The 19,542-nt window shown below is 44.8% G+C and overlaps 1 protein-coding gene across 3 annotated transcripts; it reads left to right on the top strand.

Moving 5' to 3' along the window:
- Positions 1-4,243: 4,243 nt before the first annotated feature.
- TRIM52 (tripartite motif containing 52) lies at positions 4,244-19,364 on the top strand. 3 transcript variants are annotated; one of them, XM_027076974.2, is made up of 2 exons: positions 4,244-6,147; positions 9,224-12,109. In XM_027076974.2, exons 1-2 carry the CDS (start codon positions 5,329-5,331, stop codon positions 9,290-9,292), a joined length of 888 nt encoding a protein of 295 aa, XP_026932775.1. In that variant the 5' UTR covers positions 4,244-5,328; the 3' UTR covers positions 9,293-12,109. The 3 variants fall into 3 exon arrangements, with proteins under 3 accessions (XP_026932775.1, XP_026932779.1, XP_026932780.1); XM_027076978.2 differs by lacking the exon at positions 9,224-12,109 and adding an exon at positions 17,451-19,364 and having other exon boundaries at positions 4,247-6,147; XM_027076979.2 differs by having other exon boundaries at positions 4,256-6,147; positions 11,026-12,109.
- The last annotated feature ends 178 nt before the right edge of the window (positions 19,365-19,542 follow it).

Raw genomic sequence — 19,542 nt, 5'->3', positions numbered from 1 at the left:
GAGACTTGTGCTCAGGTCATGCTCCCAGAAGCCCTCCTAGCCATCCCTGCTCTGAGGTTCCATGATGCCCACAGCACATGTCTCTCGGGTGTGTCCAGGCAGTCAGGGCCTGGCCAGCAACAAAGACCAGGAGGAAGGCCCAGTCCTGGATGAGTCTTTTTTTTTTTTTTTTTAAATCCCCTAACTTCCTGAAGAAGCTCACAGACCAATGTAAACAGAAGAGGATTGAAGACACAGGCTGTTTCATTTGTGTCTCTTTAGCCTTGCCCCTAGACTGCCACGTAACTGAATAGTAAGTTCCAGAATGGAATCACACAGCTTCACCTCAAGACAAACAGCTAGGGAAAAGGGAGTCAGTCTGCCAGTTTGCCCTATGCCAAAAGGCTGACCCTCAGGTTTCTCTAGTCCTGCTTCCTGGCCACATTGACGGAGCCACATGCTAGAGCAAATCCAGGACAAGGAGAGATCCAGAGAGCCAAAGCATTGCAGTGAAAATGGAGGAGAAGCTGAGCCTGAGTTAAGGAAGATGAAGGCTGTGCCAAAACTCATTTTCCCTTCACAGAGTACTAAGCTCAGAAGGCAAAATCTGTCCTTGCAACCACCTGAGACATTTGCCTGGGAAGAAACAGCCAGCGGGAGGGAGCTAGGGAGTGTCTGAGAATGTTGGGAGCAGGGAGAATATTGCAGGCTCCAAGTTAGACCTGACCATGAATCAGATGGGGATTGGGGGGTTGGGAGGGTGGATTCTTACCCACACAGGCTCCCTGATCTTCCCCACCAAGACACCAGAGGAGAAGACACAGGGGAACTGTCCTGGATCATATGTCTTCCATCCAGCATCTGTCCCCATCAGGAAATGGGGTGCCTGGCACTCATCATCTTCAACTCTAAAGGCTAGCTGGAAAGGAGGTGGTGAGGTGAAGAGAATGCCCTTTGAAAGAAATGAGTTGGGGGACAGGTTGAGCTTGAGGTGTCCCCTAAAATTCCTGATAATGACAACAGGCTGCTCCTGAGATCCCTAACTTTGTGTGCTGCCTGAGGACTGGTACCTCATGCTAGCTGACCTGGTCTGCTCTGGGGAGGTGCCAGCAAGGAGAGGCCTGGGATAGCACCCCAGAGGCCTAGTTACTACCTCTCACTCAGCCTCAGTGTCCCACTCTGGTCCAGCCCCACCCATCCCAGTGAAATAACCAAAGTGCAGGGGGCTCTTAATTCCAAGGTTTAAATAATAACAGTTAAATAGGATGTACTCAAAACTAAACCTATGTATCCCTCTGACCTAGTAACTTGACTCCTAAATCTTACATCCAGAAGAAGAAAATCCATACATATGTTCACTAAATGACAGATTCAAGTGTTCAAAGCACTGTTCATAATAGCCCCAGACTGGAAACAACCCAAATGCCTCTCAACAGAAGAACAGGTAAACAAATTTGCTCTACTTACACAATGGAGCAGTTATACCAAATTGGAATGAAGAATTTACTACTACATACAACAGCATGGATGAATCCCCTGGACATTAAGTAAAATGAAAGAAGCCAAGCATAAAAGCACACATTGTATGTTCCATTTTGGTGAAGTTCACAAAAAGACAAAACTAATCCATGGCTGCAGAAGTCAGGATAGTGCTTTCCTGCTATGGGGAATGAGTGGAAGTGGACATGGGATTTCTGGGGATGCCCATTTCTTCTTCCCAATGTATAACTTTGAAATTTTTTTGGAGCTATAAATTTATGATTTGTGCATTTCTGTATGGATGTCACATTTCAAGTGGAGGGGAGTGAAAGAACTACCAGTATTTCTGGAGTCTGTAACAGTGACACCACCCACAAACCCACAACCAGACTCAAGGCAGACCTACTGGTCACACTCACCTGTCCAGCTAGGTCCTTTGTAATCTGACTCAAGAAGAGAGTGCTAGGGAAAGAGTCTGGCTCTTGAACCCAGAGGGGAGAAACAAGCCAGAATCACATCAAAAGACACTCTAGAGATCCTCTATTCCATGCCTCCTAGCCCAGGTGTCAGCAAACATTTTCTGTAAAGTATCAGAGAGTAAATATTTTAGATTTCTCTGGCCACATATAGTCTCCATCCACATATTCATCTTTATTGAACTCCTTTAAAATTTAAAAACCATTCTTGAGGTGCCCTGGGTGACTCAGTCAGTTGAGCCCCTGACACTGGATTTTAGCTCAGGTCATGATCTCACAGTTCATGGGATTGAGTCCCACTTTGGGCTCTGTGCTGACAGTGTGGAGCCTGCTTGGGATTCTCTCTCTCCCTCTCTCTCTGCTGTGCCCCACCCCCACCAACTCATGCATGCATGCTTGCACTCTTTCTCTCAAAATAAATAAACTTAAAAAATTTTTTTAATTTAAATTTAAATTTAAAAAAATTAAAAAAAAAATAAAATTTAAAAACCATTCTTACTTCTTGGGGTTTACAAAAAGAAACTGAGGGCCAGATTTGTCAACCCCTGGGCAACGTAACCAATGCTAGACTGCCTCTCTAGTACCTCTGACAAATGGTCCCCAGTGTCTGTGACAAGGGCTTGCCTTGTCACCATGAACTGGAATTTAATTATCTGCAGTTGAACTCTTGTGTGGTCTTCTCCAACCTAAAAATTCTGCTAGGGGCACATGGCTGATTGGGTCCAAAGAGCATGCAACTCTGAGCAGCCCCCTCTTCTTTTGTTCTACTCCCCAGCTGGTTCCCCTACCATTCCATGTGTAGGGTACAACCTGCATTCAGAGATGGGTAAGTATTTCAGCCCTGAAATGCAGTTTCAGTTCTTCTTGTTCAGATTTCCCCTCATGGCTCCTCAGCTCGGTCATGACCTCTAGGAAGGCTCCCAGATTGTATACTGGGAATTTACTTGTTAGTTTCCTAACAAATAACACTACCAATAGATGCCCCACTGTAGGCAGGCCAGGCCTGGGTTTCAACTCTCTCCCTCTCCAAACATAAGGTTTTCCAAACCACTAAACGACAGGCAGTAGGATATTTTTCACCACAGGGTCCCAATCTCCTGACCCTTCAAAGAGGAGGACTTTCTTCTATGGCTCATCTACTACAGGAAGGGCATATAATAGTAGGTGATGGGGATACAAAGATAGGCCCAGTAGGCACTGTTCCAATTACTTTACAGATGTCAATTATTCCAACTTCACAACAACTCTAATATATGTGTGCTACTGTCAACTTTATTTTGCAGATGGGGATATAGCAGCACAGTTGTTAAGAAACTAGTCCAAAGTCACACACAGAGTTAAGTGACAGAGTTGGAGTGCTAACACAGTCTGGGACGAGCCTCAGGGAAGCATCTCCTTCAAGAGGTTATGCCTAGGCAGAGACCTGAAGGATAATTAAGGAGCTATATCTGGGTGAACCAGTGAAACAAAAGCCTTCCAGGTGGAAGAACATGCCCAAAGACATAGAGGCCAACAGCCTAGCATGAGTGTGTCAGACTTCCATTTCAGGTGGATGGTTCTGGTGGCTTCAGGATGGACTGAAATGAGGGCAAATGACCCTTTAGGAAATGTATCCAGTTGGAAGCTGATAGGGTCAGATCTAGGATGACAGGAAGAGATAGAGAAATCGGCCTAGGTTTGGAGAGATAAAAATCAGCAGGACTTGATGGTTGCATTTTGTTGTGATTGTTTACTATTTATTCAGCAGATAGGCTGTATGTTCAGCATTATGATAGATGAGCTGCATGTACAATGTTAACAGCACATTTACCATCCCTGCTCTGTAGAATTTACAGTTCAAGTTTGGGCTCAGGGGTTCCAGGGTGCCTTGAAGATTCCATTAGGGCAGGTGGTGTTCCTCAAACCAAATAGTGACCAATTAGTGAGGGGTGCAATCATACCAGTGGATCTTGAACAGCATTTTACCGAAGCAAAATAGAATAGAACATATCAGGGTGCCTTGACTGCCATAAGGGAAAGAACAATTTTCAGAAATCTTATTTCTGTTACATATGTGCAAGTCTGTATTAGATTAACATGTGCAATACACTTCTTAATGAGGGCCAAGGAAAAAAAGAAAAACAAACCTTGTAAAAACCTTGGGTTAAGGATAACCACACGCCTGTAACTCTGAACACCTTGAAGGGACTGATCATGCCTTACTCATGTTTTTGTTCCTATAATAAAGTGGATGGATAAATGGATGGGTTATGCATGTATGTGATAGATGGATGAATTAAATGAATTAATGATGGACATTAATTAAATGAATGGGCAGGTGGATGGGTGGATGTATTCATGCATGCATGCATGGATAAGTGAGGGGATGGTGAATGGAAGCATTATTGATGAAGACAAAAAGATCTATAGAATAAGTCAGCGTAGGATATGCTGAGTCTGAGGTTATCTGAGAAAATGCAGGACAGTGGAGATGGACATAGAAGTCGTAACGGGAGAGATGAGGGCTAGAAAGCCGAGGCTCTGCAGGTAGTAAGGGATTAATTGGTTTGAGGAGAAAAGTTGGAGGTATACGAGTCCCCACGCGAGATCCTTTGATTTCACAGCCACTCCACGCTACCGCAAGCACCACCCCACTGCGTTCTTGCAGGCCACACCCTCGAGCGTGGCCTCCGTGGAGAGGGCGTTCTCACTACCACAAAGGCTTCAGGCTAGAAGGGCCGAAAGTGCACGAGAGCACGAGTTTGGACGCCGCTCTCACCACCCTTTTGGGTCCGTGTCCGGGGAACTGCCTCGGCTGAGGGACTGCTGGACACTCTGTGTCTGGCTGGTGTGGAGCGGTGTAATGGTCTGTTGATTCTCTTTCCACCTCTGCCCATTCTCACGTCTTTCCTATCAGGACCGGCTGGATGGTCGTCAGGGCTCCCAACTGTCGCGTCCCCTGGGGCATCATAGAGAACGTAGTCCTCCATTGGCTCAGTCTATCCTTTCCGAGTGTGGGTTAGAGTGCCTACGTCATTTTCGGTCGCCTCGGGCTGGGTGGGGAGTGCCACCACCAGAGGAGGACGCCGCTGGGTCGGGCAAACCTGGAGGGAGGCAAGAAACGTGTCGGGACCCGGATTTGCAAGCTGAAGCTGGAAGGAAAGTGGAAGCTGCAGCCTGGTTCCGCTCCCGCTCCTCTTGGAGGGCGGCTGAGTCAGCGCTAGAGGGCTTTCGCGCCTTGAGCTGGGAAGAGCCTGACGGAGGGGAGTAAGGCTCCTTTGCCGGCCTGAGGAGGCAGAGCAGTGTAGAGAAAAACCTTGGGTCACAAGCGTAGCTTGGACACGTAGCCTGCAGACACGTTCCCCGCTCTTCAGCTCGGAGTTGACGCATCCACACCTCCAGGCTGCGCATTAAAATGGCTGGCTGTGCCACTACTCCTAACCCCATGCAGACCCTTCAGGAGGAAGCGGTGTGTGCCATCTGCCTGGATTACTTCAAGGATCCCGTTTCCATAGGCTGTGGGCACAACTTCTGCCGAGGATGTGTGACCCAACTGTGGGGCAAGGAAGATGAGGAAGACAGGGACGGGGAAGAAGATGGATGGGAAGAAGACGAGGACGACGATGTGGAGGGGGCCACCGGTGGATGGGACAACTCTATTCGAGAGGTTTTGTACCAGAGCAGTGCTGACGAGGTGTTCCAGTACCAAGAAGATGAACTCTGGGTTGGTGACGGTGGCGTCAGGAATTGGGACAACATGGACTATGTGTGGGACCAGGAGGAAGAAGAGGAGGAAGATCAGGACTATTACCTGGGAAGCTTGAGACATGACCTGAGAATTGACGTCTACCCAGAAGAGGAGATATTGGAAGAATACGAGGACGAGGAAGAGCTGTATCCTGACACCCACTTGCCTCCTCCTCCTCCACCTCCCCCCCCTCCTCCGCCCCCTCCACGTCAGTTCATCTGTCCCCAGTGCCGAAAGAGCTTTAAGCGTCGCAGCTTTCGTCCCAACTTGCAGCTAGCCAACATGGTCCAGATAATTCGCCAGATGAGCCCCACTCCTTATCGAGGAAGTCGGGGGAATGATCAGGACATCTGCTCCAAACACCAGGAAGCCCTGAAACTTTTTTGTGAAGTGGACAAAGAGGCTATCTGTGTGGTGTGCCGAGAATCCAGGACCCACAAACAACACAGCGTGGTGCCAATGGAGGAGGTGGTGCAGGAGTACAAGGTGAGAGGCACAAGGGGGATAGGAGAATGGGGGGGTGGGGGGAGTGGAGAGAAAAACAAGGGCAGCTGGGAGGCAGATACTTGCTAGTTGAATCTTTTTTGTGAGAGATAAGGGCACGGTAGTGGAGAGAGATGGGCATATGTGGACAAGAGACACAATGGCTGAGGCTGATTGGCTTCCCCAAAGGAAGCTGAGCAGAGGCACCAAAGCTGACCACTGTTGTTATTCCCTTTCAATCTGAGTATCAGTGGCATGTCCCTAGCACCAAATTTCACTCTGTTGAGTACTGAGGGTGTACCTGACCAAGACTCCAAGACCCTTAACACATAGGAATGGAAAGCCATTAAGTACTTGAACAATAATAGACATTTGAAACCTCAGAGCACAAGCAGTGTCAAAACAGATGACTGGGGAAACACACACACACAAACATTGCTGGTTTTGGTAGGCTGAAATGCCAGGTAGGAGTCATAGACTAAGTGCAACAGGCCATACCCCCTTCCCAAAATCTGAGGTTGCTTCCTCACCTTCAGTGGGGTCTGTTTTCCCTGTAGAGAGAGGCAGAGGACATAAACATCTTTATGATGGATCAAAAGAAGTCTCATGTCCTTAATCACTCTCCTTTCCTGGTATTTTATCATGAAAGGAGTGAGGGATTTAGGATGAGATGACCTGGCTCTGCCACTTACTGTCTAAACTTGGGCAGGTCTCCACCTCTTACCTTTACTTTTCCCCTAGGCTTGTTAAAATTAAAAGAGACCACGTATGTGAAAGTTTTTTATAAACCATGAAGCACTAAACAGATGTTTGCTTTTATTTGATTTTCCTGTAATTTGTCTTTGCTTTGGGTTCTGATTTAGTTAATACATTGCTTTCCTGACCTGAGTAGTAGAGAGTTATCTCAATGACCACATAATGTCTTCCTTACCAAAAGCCTAGGTGAATGTGACTTCTAGCAGTACCCAAGGAAGGAGAGGATATCTCAGGCCCCAAAAGTCTTATCTTGGATATTCATTAGCAGCTGCTCACATCTCAGTGTGCTTTACAGTTTATAAAATCTATTTCCTCATGTTCTCCTACAGCAGTGGTTTTCCAGTTGTGGATTTTGACCAATTAGTGGGTCTTAAAATAAATGTGTCATGCCCAGCATTATTTTAAAATTAAACAGAAAATATCAGGGTTCATGGAACATAGTAAGGTAAACATTGTCTTATGAAAGCTTTAAATTATATGTACACCTGTGTATACCTGGTCTCACAGTAAAACGTATTGCTTACTCTGGGTTGCAGTCAAAACACAAACGTTGTCCTAAGGCATCATACATTAGCTATTATCATCACCCTTCCATTTGGTTACTGGTAAGTGCACAGTGAGACACTACAATTTTAACTACAAATCACTGCTAATTTCATCATACAAACCTGACTTTAAGGACAACCCTAGCACCATGCTTTCCCCCAGGGTAATAAAGTTTGCCTCCAGAAGAAACTCTGTCCTATACTTCTGGTTTTTAGTACAGTGAACCTGAGGAAAGAAGGTAACCTTTCATTCCTCTGCTAGAATTTTCTGTAAGGATTTTGAAACCACAATTTTCACTGAAAGTTAAAAGAGATGGTCTTTTCAACTAGGGAAGCCAGATAACACTCACTTGAAACTTGAATTATTTATAAAACATACCAGTAAAACATAAACAGCAAAACCAAGTTAAACAAATTGGGGATAATTCCTTTCAAAATATAGAATATTTAAAAGAAAATAAAACTTTTATTTTCAAACACATACCAGAATTTAAGTAGATGGTATTGCCAAACATAGGAATTACAATGAAGATGTTAAAAACTTTTATTTTATGTATGTATAAACTTTTAGTAATTGGTAATGTAGTTTTGTTACTGTCTTTCATTGGTCAACATATACCAGCAGCATAATTTACAATTTTACTGAAAACTCTCATGATAGGTAACATTATAAGGAACTATTTTTGTATAAAGGTTTATTTCATATTATGCATTATCCATCACACAGTTCTGGTTACAGTGAATTCTTGTCAGCTACCACTTCAACACATTTTTTTAATCTACTTTGAAGGTGATCAAACTTTTAGTTTTAGGGACTGAGTAGGGAGTTATTACTCATAGACTCAAGGAATAGGTCAGTGATTTTTCAGGAATAGGAGAGAAAGGCTTTCTCTCTCCCTCCACAAGTTATATTAGCATTGCACATATGGGGAATGTTATAATTTATAAAAGAACTCCTTGGCTGGTGGGAATACAAAGACAGAACAAGAAACATTCAGAGTAAGGCCTATAATTAATGAGGCATATGAACAGGTTGGGTAGCCACAGATGTTCATTGTGGGTATGATGCTAAATATTTATACTGCTATTTTTCTTGCATATCCAAGACAATTATATTGTTTCGAGGTCAATGTACTTTTAAAGTTTAATTTTGTATAAAAAGAGGCTTTTTAGCTCTGAAAAGCTTACTTATTTACATCTTCCATTTTGTCCATCCCATGAGTTAGAGTTCATCTTGACTCTTCAAGATAGAATCAGAGGATTATGAAAGTAAAAGCATTTAGATTTGACCAAGGGCACCATTAAATGGTGTCAGGTTTTAGGCGGCAGATGGGTGTATCAAAAGGAAATGAACAAAGATTTCACTTGTTGGGGTTCAGGCACAACTGGATGCCTGTATTGCCCTGCCACCCAGCTGCCGCCAATAAAATCTTTCATCGTTCTGCAAGAGGGACCAGATGCTTCCATCATCAGTACTCCTTTTTCTGTTTTCTCCTTTGAGGTAGCTAAAGATGGCAGCCAAAAAGTTATTTGAGGCTTTTATTCACATTATGATGCAGAAGATAGGGTCATCTTCTTCAGTTGAGTTACCAGTTACCTGAAAATGTTGGGCAGTGACACAATGCCAAACACTGTTAAATTTATGCCATTAAAAACAGTGGAGTATTCTGCAAAGCACAGTTCTCTGAAGCTTTAAGATTGGACAGTATTGGAATATTAACAGCAATCTTCCAAAAGCTATGAAAGCATAATATTAAATAGCCCTTTTAATTGCAAAGGAGAAAAAAATGAAGAAATTTGTGAAGCCTTGCATTCCAAGTGCTGCCACAACTTTGAGAGGAAATTGAGGAATTCCAGACTTTCTTCATCTACTTCTACAGTCTTAACTCTGAAATAATGACTGAACATATCAAACTTCAGGTTTTAAAAACTTCAGCTCATCTTTCTTTGCTGTTGAGATGAATCTACTGAAAAAAAAAAGTGTGCTTTGCTTATGTTTAAAAATAAAGCTTTAAAAACTGTGGATGTGGTGGTTTCATAAACGTAATACTTGACCACTAAAAACAGTATTTTTGAAGCTGTATCAAATGAACTGAGTTGGAAGAAAATTATACGAGTATACTTGGTGGTGTTACAGCAATGGAATGTTCTAAATCTGGGTTTTTGGCAAGAACTGAAGAAAACTGTGTGTAAGATGTACTGTAGCAATCCCCACCAAGCATCCACTTCCATTGATTGGCCCATAATCTACTGGAAATCTTCACCTTGCTGTCAGCATAACCCTTGTGAAAAACAGTAGATTTGATCCCAGTTTGCCTTGATTTTTGAAGATCTGTTCAGAATGCCATTGAGAGTGTTTTCTCTTACGTACTAAGGTTCCTTGGTTGTCAAAGAACTGTACTCAGCTGAATTTATGGACAGAACTAATTTTGAAACACCAATGACAAAATAACCCTCTGATTTTGGAACACCGTCTAAAGAGAATTTGTTCTTTAAAATTTCAAAAATTAAAACTTTTGACAGAATGTAATGCATTGAAGCTTAAAATACATTGACCCTGAAATGTCAAAAGGCAAACACCAACATCACTCTCATTATGAAATACTTTAAGCAAAACTTGCCAAAAATCCAGCTACACATAGCAAACTCATGCTAAAAATGTCTAACTTGCTTGGCCAATCTTTCAAGGACTAGATTTCTGAATGTTATTTCAAGACAAAAAGATGAAATATCCATAACTATTTTGGGTGATTGTTCTTGACCTTGTTCTTAAAACCTACCTGGGGTCGCTTTTATAAAGAATGTTTTCAACTGTTGGTTGGTTCAATTCCTTTAAGAGGAGTATGTGGAACTTTAAGTCTGTTTGTTTTGACTAGAAACTTCCAGATAAATACTCTAGAGAAATTGGGATATAAAATGTCTAAGCATATGTGAAGACTTTGTTCCATTTGTTATTCCATTTTCTCTTTACATCTTAAAAGCTTTTTTGGGGGGGGCGGGTGGAGTATATCTAGCTGTGGCGAGAAAACAGTACAAGAGTATTGTTAAAGCAGCTTGTGTTTTGTTATATCTTCTACACCACCCAAGAAAGATAAGGCTTTTAACAGTGACATAGTTATCACATCATCTGAATAAATTTTTGCCTTCCAAAATTACCCTTGCTTTGATTTTTAGTCATGATACTTGTGAAATTTTAAATAACACTGGAGGGAAAATGTGAAATTTTTACGTATATGAAAAGTAGAGCTATGAGTTCCAAAAACATTGAGGAAAAACTGGTATATCCATATTCACCAGATATTCATCTATTTATTGAATGTTTTCCCTACTAGGTTCAGCTATTGACTGTTGTATCAGAAGTCAGACTGTTTAAACTTGGTCCTCACTACTCCTATGGTTGTACCTGGGACCTCATCTTTACAGACTTGCTACATATCTGAAACCCTCACTTTAAACTGCACTATGACCTTAGCTCTTTGCCTCCTAATGCAGTTAAACACACTCTAGTTATACCTGCTCTTCAGTTTTGTGGAGGCCACAGTTCACTGACTCCTAATTTTTTTCTTTCCCAATTTAATAGATTCTTGCTGAGCCTGGACCTCATGATTAGTCTTGGCATGAAGAACGGATCCACACTGTAGTCTAGACCAGCGTTTCTCAACCTCAGCACTAATGACATTTTGAATAAGAGAATTCTTTGCAGGTTGGGGCTGTCCTGTGCATTATAGGATGCCTAGGAGCATTCCCTGGACTCTACCCACCAGATGTAAGTAGCACCCCTCCATCAGCTGTGGCAACCACAAATGTCTCCCAACATTTCCAAATGTCTTATGGAGAGGGGTGACAGGAGCAAAATCATCCATGGTTAAGAATCATTGGTCTAGACTCAGGGAAAGTGGTCAAATCCACAGATGTGCCATTCCCAGCTTTACTTATGCCCTATAGCCAGTGATTGACATAGGTGTTTAAAAGTGTTCAGTGGGGCACCAGGATGACTCAGTCAGCATCTGACATTGGCTCAGGTCATGATCTCATGGTTTGTGAGTTTAAGCGCCATATTAGGCTGTCTGCTGTCAGCACAGAGCCCGTTTTGGATCCTCTGTCCCCTGCTCTCTATGCCCTTCCCCTGCTTGCTTGTGCTCTGTAAAATTAAATTTAAATTAATATTATCTTTTTAAAAAAAGTGTTCAATGGAAAAATAGTCCCACCTACCTAGAACCTTATTAAACGGTCTTAGCATCAGTGTATTAATTGATATGACCCCTACTTCTCCCAGCTCTTGGCAGGCAGGTGGTAAAGTCAGCAAACTTTAAAAAAAAATTTTTTTAATGTTTGTTTTTTTTTGACAGAGAGAGAGAAAGAGACAGAGCATGAGTGGGGGAGAGGCAGAGAGAGAGAGAGACCCAGAATTCGAAGCAGGCTCCAGGCTCTGAGCTGTCAGCACAGAGCCTAACACAGGGCCCAAACTCACGGAGTGCAAGATCATCATGACCTGAGACGAAGTCGGACGCTCAACCGACTGAGCCACTCAGGCACCCCAGCAAACTTTTTTTTTAAGCCAGAGCTGCATATGTCACTGCCATTTGGGAGAACAAGGCCTATGACAGATAAAGCAGTGTATGAAATCAAGATCTAGAAATGATGAGTAATAAAAGACAATCACTTCAGCAGGGCTACAGGGCAGTCATTTTTTGTTTTGATTTTTAAGTATTATGCAGAATTTGCAAAACCAGAGCCTGCCTGCTCCTGGTGGAGTGGGGTGGCCCTGCTTTAATAAGTATAACGTCAACCCCTAAAGCACTTCCTTAAAACCTGAGTCTCCTCTACTAGCCACCAACCTCTGGCCCCTATGTCATGCCTCCAGAAATCTTTATAGGACCTACAGATTCTATGCTATGTCCCACCCCCAACTCCTGACCCCCTCTGAAAGTTAATCCTGGAACACTGAAAGTTATTACAAATATTTATTGACTGATAAAAGATTACAAAAAGGGGGACACAAGACATTAGGCTGTTATACCAGGTCTGAAAGAACTTTGCAACAATGGAAGTATTCTAAATCTATGCTATTTGATATAGTAGCTACATATGACTTAAGCTCTTGAAATGTGTCTAGTGCAACTCAGGAACTGAATTTTTAATTGTATTTAATTTTAATTAATTTGAAATAGCCACTAGTGGCTATCAAGTTATATTGAATTGTATAGTTCTATAGAAAGAAGGCACGTTGAATTCTGGTCCTTCCTAGGACTCAGGAATAGAGGCAAGTCCAAAGGAAAGATGAAAAAGAAATGAGACAACTTTCTTTTCCCCATCAGAAGAGGCAGGCTCAAAGGTGATATTTTTTGGCACAGAAGCAAATACATAAAAGAAAGTGGCTCAGTCAGTTGAGCATCTGACTTTGGCTCTGGTCATGATCTTTTAGTTTGTGAGTACGAGCCCCACATCAGGCTCTGTGCCGACAGCTCAGAGCCTGGAGCCTGCTTCAGATTCTGTGTCTCCCTCTCTCTCTCTACCCCTCCCCTGCTCACGCTCTTTCTCTCTCAAAAATAAATAACATTAAAATGAATAAAGGCCTTCTTACATTTTTTTTTAAAAATCTGACTAAAACAAACTTGAACAGTTCCACTTGTGATTCATGTGGATCACATGTGAGAAATGTGATAAGGAACTCTAATGGGAAGGCAGCTAAAAAAGAAACTGCATTACCCTCTTCCCCAAAAAAGCCAAAGCTGGGGCCTCAAAATAGGAGGGGAAAGAAGTATAAATAAGGTTTTATTTGGTGCCTGACTTTTTGAAAATGGGATGTGGGGCAAAACCTAGCATTAAAGTAGGTAAGTGGGTTCTTCCCTTTTTCCTCTCACACCTAAATCCTGACAGAGAGTGGTAAGGAGATCATGGAGTCCTAGAAGGGAAAGCAGTTTGTGCTGGCAGTGCTAAATAAGAAAAGAGGAAGTGAGAGGTTTTAGGAATAACAGGGCTGAAAAGGAGGAGAGCTAAAAGTGGTGACAAATTTAACTTTTAATTATATAGTCTTTGCCCACAAACCAGAGTCCTCAGAAGTATAGTATGAGAACCCCAGGCATAGGGAAATAGCTCATCTTACAATGTGAGAAGTGTAGGAGCTGTGACAGGAGACCAGCAAAGAAGGAAGGAAATGGGCCGCTAAGTTACTACTCTTCTCCCCACTTCTATCCCTTCCAAAGAAGCAGGAAAATGGATACCTCAGAGATTTGAGCTAGAAATAGCCTTAAAGAATAGGTCTTATTCTTCCATAGCTACTGAGGCTTATTCTTCCATAGCTACTGAGGATCATGCTTAGGCCTTCCCAGTCTTTTACCCCATCCTAAAGGACTCAGCAGAGTTGGTCAGAGACTTCTCATTGACTATTCCACCTGGTATGAAGCAGGGCCCCACAAAGATGAAGGACCCAGGTCACCTGGAAGAAGACCCCTAGGGGTCCTGCCCTTTTTTGTCTGCCATTTCCTAATCAGATAGAATCCCCTGTCTACCCTCTCCAGCAAAGGATGGAATTTCTCAGCAAGCTCTGGCTATTTAATCCAAGTGTGAGTAGAAAGAACTGTTTTCTCTTCAGCCCTCTTACAGTGTGGTAAGCTAGCCAGTCTTAAGGTTCCATTTTAACATACCTTCCCAACCCTAGTTCATATGAAATTGTCTTCCAGGAGAAAGCTGAAAAAAGGCACCTTGGGTCATCTTTTGTTTCTTCCTACCACCTAATGTTGTTTTAAATCCTTTAACAAGCCAGAGGTTTGCCTTCTCCTAGCATGTCTTATAATTCTACCTGGCCTGTAGTCACCTGCCTGGACCACACCCACTTCCACAGCCTCTCGCTGTACATCTGCTGAAGTACCTAGGGCCTGGAGAACCCACAGTCCCTCTCCCAGGGAAAACCCAACAGAATGCCTTAGCAGCTTTCACTATTAGACTTCAGATTTCTGCCTAAGATGGGCAATGAATATTTATCCAGACATAAGGAAATGATATGTGATTTTTTGCAATATCTCTTCCTGGCTTTGACTTAATAACATATCCCTGCCTCTCACCAGGAAGAAAGCAATAGAACCTACAATAAGAACAGAACTTCCCATGTTTCTTTCTAATCTTTTTCAGCTTAATTCTTTAGGCCTCAATCATGAATTAGTTTCTATAATCAGAGCCCAATTCTAGATACTGGAGTGAAGAAGGTGGGGTAGGGAGGAGACAGATGGATTAGACATGTTGAATCCCTCATCATAAGGCCATTGGTAAGTCCTCACTCAGTCTCTCCTTTCATAGGACTCTCATGACCCTCCTACAAACCCCCTTGTGTGACTTCTGAACTCTTGTCGTTTCTAGTCTTCCTTCAACCTTCAACCTACCCTCCATTCTGAGACCAAACACTTTACAACAAAATCAAGTCTAGGCAGGAGAGAGAGGGATGAGATAATCCTAAAGAGAAAGACCTAGGCCTCAAGACAAATCCAGATTCCTTAGTAGTCAACTCCTTCCTGATAGAGGCTCTCTGGCCACCTTGGGTTTCACTCTCTCCTACCTTCCCATTTGAAACCATCCCTCCAAAACTTCTGCATGCAAACACTCTAACCCCTCCCCATGGTGATCCCTCTGCCTGGAACACCCTTTAACTACTTGCCCTTAACTACTTAGCCTGTGAGGCTAGTTACCAAGATTGGAATCTTCTACAACCAAACCCTCTACCAGCAAATGCAGCATATGAGCCCAAACAGACCAGTCCCTGACCTCAGGGCACTGAGAAAATCCCTGAGGGATTCAAATAAGGGGAAACTGAGCTAAGGGCTATGAAGGCCCAGCACACCATCACTATGAGGGTATGAAACCAGAAGCCTAACTTAGACTTGAGGGTCACAGAGGGTTTCTCTGGGGTGGCAACCTGAGTTGAGACCTGAAGGAAGCTTAGATTAAGAAAAGTGGGGGTGAGGGGTGCCTGGGTGGCTCCGTCGGTTAAGCATCCAACTTCAACTCAGTTCATGATTTGTGGTTGGTGAGTTCGAGCCCCCTGTTGGGCTCTGTGCTGACAGCTTGGAGCCTGGAGCCTGCTTCAGATTCTGTGTTTCTCTTTCTCTCTGCCCCTCCCCTGCCCACAGTTTGTCTCTCTCTCCCTCAAAAATGAATAAACATTAAAAAAAGAAAGAAAAGAACAGTGGAGATGGAATATGGTAGGCCTTCCCGGCAGAACAAGGTGTGTGTTCTGTGTAGGAGAGAACTGATAGTTGGGAGGAGCAGGGGAGAGACAGTGTACCCACAAAAGGAGTATGGGCCAGGGGTACCTGGGTGGCTTAGTCAGTTGAGTGTCCGACTTCAGCCCAGGTCATGATCCCACGGTTTGTGGGTTCAAGCCCCGCATCAGGCTCTGTGCTGACAGCTTGGGGCCTGGAGCCTGCTTTGGATTCTGTGTCTCCCTCTCTCTCTGCCCATCCTGCACTCTTATCTCTCTGTCTCCCAAAAATAAATAAACATTAAAAATTTAAAAAAAAAAAAAAAAGTAAGTATGGGCCAGAGCCAACCACACTGAAACTGCCAAGAAACAGTAGAATGAAGGGAAGTCACCCGCTTTAGCTGGCAGTGGGCCCTCTGGCCTTGGCCACGTCCTTTTCCCTCAGCCCTTCACCTATCACCCACAATAATCATCACCACCACATTCAAGGGAAGACCTGTCTCACCTCCTGAATGCTGACAGGAGGGAATAGAGGTCTGTTCCTAAAAGAGAGGCTATGGACCTCTAGCTGGGAAACCAGAGGGGCTTCTCCCAGCTGTATGAGTCTTAGGAATGCCCAGCAGAAAGTCTTTTCTTAAAAGAGCATCTCCAATTTCTCCCTTAGGATGCTTACCTTGTGTGGGAATGGAAGTGGTGCCAGTGAGGATGTGGGAGACAAGGGAGCAGCCCAGGGACTGGGACTAGAGTGGGTGGGGAACCCTCCAGGAGGGGCAGCCTGAGGAGCAGAAAGAAGGCTCTGCAGAGAAATTCTCCCAAAGGCCAGGTGGGGCCCTCCAGCAGACTTCCACCTCCTAGAAGCCAGATCAAAGACATCTGGAATGAAAACGCCGGCCACAATAGACCCATTGTGGGAACTGTGCATCCTGTGGCCAAGGGGAGTCATCCCACTGGAAGGGGCAGGGCTTGAGGTATGAGGAGTCCAGGTGAGCCCATATGCCTAACAGGGAACCATGGGGACCCAGAGGGAAGCAGGTGTGTATGGGGCTCAACTCCAGCTGGGGCTGAGAAGGAAAGGCTGCCGCTGCACCCTCCTTCCTGCCCCTCGCTACACCCAGAGTCGGGGCCATGCCTCCCTCGGTTCAGGAATGCTCTTCAATGACTTTGTGGCTTGCCGGGAGGCCAGGCAGTAACTGGAGGTAAACTCCAGTCTGGAGGTGGAAAGCCCAAAACCTGTAATCTGGTTGTCTGGGGAAGTCCACTACATTCCATTTCTCCTTCTCCTCTGGCATTGCCAGACCGGTACTAATAGGCTCCAGCAGAAAACGCGAATTACCCTCCCCCCTTGGCCGCATAGGATGGGGCGCTAACACAATCCTCTTACAGAGCAAGGAGCTGGCGTACGAAGAGGCCCATGGAATTAGGGGAGGTCAAGGGCACTTCCAGAAATTTCGAGCTCGGTAGGCGGCAGGGAGGACTCCGTGAAGGGGCCAGCCAAAGATGGGACTGGGGGAGGGCAGGGCTAGCCTGGGAACCGCCCTCTTCTGGAAAGGAACTGAGAGATGCCTAGAAGCGTCGTTCTGGAGCATGTGTAAGACCTGGGAGGCTCGTTTTAAACCTGCACCCTTGGCCTTGCCTCAGGGATGCTGATTCCACAGCAGCTCCCTGTCAAAATTCAAGAAAACTGAGAGCCAAATGATATTTCTCCAGGTGGGTAAACATAAAGTGACTGAGCAATGATCTCTTTAGGGAGTGGAGATAGGAGACGAAGAACTCGTGTTCTGGAACTGAGAGGAAATCCTCTGCATATACAGGTCAACAGCCAGGGGAGTGCTTGCGTTGAGCATCTCTACTAGATGATGCGTGGAATCTCTCACCTCTCCATTTGTGCCAAGTGCCCAGGGCACTTGGCATGACCCCAGTTATGAACAGCAAGCTGGATATTGGTGTGGGTGAAGGTAAGAGTCTCCCACGACCAGAGGAGAAACAAAATACATGGGTCGAAGTCGAGTTGGACTGTAGTGTTGGAAAAGCAAGAAGACAGCTAATTGGGGGTGCTATGGTGGCGGGTGACATACGTGACTGGGACCCTTGAAGCACAGTCAGGACAGTGTCCTGAAGAGCCATGATTCTTCCCCAAGCCTGCTGGCCCTCTTGTCAATTGCCCCTTACCTCCATCTCACGGTTTGAGTTTCAGCACCTGCAACAATCCAGTTCAAAACTTTTGCACTGACTGTCTCTCCAACTACATCTCCTCCCACATACTTTCCCTTATTGGAACATTAACTTTCCATATAGCCACAGGGCTGTATCCTACTTCTTCCTCTCTTTACTCCAATCTCTCTATCTCCGTTCCACTCACCCCATCAAATGTAAACCAAAAAAAACCAAAACAAAACAAAAAACAGGTCCCCACCGTCTTGGCTCACAGGTGTATTCCCCCCAACACCTAAAACAGGAACTGGTACCAAAGAAATGCTAAGTTTGCCTGCATTTACTCTGCCAGGCACCATTCTGGGCGGCTTTACATTTATTGACTGATTGATTGATTGATTGATTGATAGAGATAGAGCACAAGCAGGGGAGAGGCAGAGAGAGGACAGAATCCCAAGCTGGCTCCATGCTCTCTGCGCAAAGCTGGACACGGGGTTCGAACTCACTAACTGTGAGATCATGACCTGGGCCAAAATCCAGAATCGGTCGATTAACTGACTGAGCCACCAAGACGTCCCTGGGTGCTTTACCTAACTCACTTACTCTCCTCAACACCGTTTTAGGTTGATACTATTGTTTCCAACCTCATTTTACAGATGTGAAACTAAAAATAATACACATTACAAACAAAATAATTATGTATAATCCCCCCCTTATTTTGCATAAATGATAGTCACTGCTATCATCCTGGTCTGTGCAACCCCCCCTCCCCCATTTAAAAAATATTTGAGGGGCACCTGGGTGGCTCAGTCAGTTAAGCATCTGAATCTGGATTTTGATTCAGGTCATGATCTCAGGATTAGTGAGTTCGATCCCAGTGTCCAGCGTTCTGCCGAGAGCATGGAGCCTGCCTGAATATTCTCTCTCCTTCTCTCTCTGCCCCCACCCCCGTTCATGTGCACCTCCCTCTCTCTCTTAAAATAAATAAACTTTAAAAAAATAAAATTAAAAATACTTGAGAGAGGCGCTGCCAGCCAGCATCATATCTTAATTTCAAGAATGTGCCGTAGCGGGCTCACATACCATGAGGTTAAATGGGAGGGCGGTAGCCAGCCAGGCAACCATGTTCCACTGCTTCCCAGTCTGAGGACACCTCCTTGGGGGCACGCCTGGACCCCCCAGCCGGCCTTTCTGTGAGGTGGTTAGGCCCAGAGCGGCTTTGGACCCGAGTCCCCAGAATTCAGAACCCGGAGGCCTTTCCTCTCGCGGCCGTTCAGTTTCTATGACGGCTCTCTTCACTCCTGCCTAGACGAGAGCTCGGTGACCGATAAGCGGCCCACGGACCGATTTTTCGTTCCTCCCCGCTTTTCCGCACCGTAACCCATTTTCGTTTTAACTCCTGCCTGGACTAAGCCCTTCCGAACAGGGAGTGCCTCAGCCAATTCCCCAGCAAAAACCTCTTGATGAAAGAGCTGCCCTCTGAGACAGAAGTCTGTTAGGGTTTAATAATTCACCTGAGCACAGTGTATTTAAAAAAATTTAATACCATATTTTTCATATCGCTTACCATTACTTGCAGTTCTCACCCAGAAATTAAGCTCCCTCAGCGTTGCCCTCCGAGCCACCCTGCGGAAAGGGCGGGGCTCGGGCTGTGCCACGTGGGAATACCAAAGGTGCTGGGCGATCCTGACGGGAATGTGCCGTGCACTTCCCCTCTTCGGCTTCTTAGACATCACGCCCCAGTGAACGTTT

This window comes from Acinonyx jubatus, chromosome A1 (genome assembly GCF_027475565.1).
Source record: "Acinonyx jubatus isolate Ajub_Pintada_27869175 chromosome A1, VMU_Ajub_asm_v1.0, whole genome shotgun sequence".
Lineage (NCBI taxonomy): Eukaryota > Metazoa > Chordata > Mammalia > Carnivora > Felidae > Acinonyx > Acinonyx jubatus.
Note: the sequence above shows the minus strand (reverse complement) of the source record. Positions and strands in the feature narration are given on the sequence as shown.

Coding starts and splice junctions, on each gene's coding strand:
- TRIM52 (XM_027076974.2), top strand. CDS start 5,329: ATGGCTGGCTGTGCCACTACTCCTAACCCCATGCAGACCCTTCAGGAG. Junction 6,148..9,223: donor AGGTGGTGCAGGAGTACAAG/GTGAGAGGCACA, acceptor TTAATTGCAAAG/GAGAAAAAAATGAAGAAATT.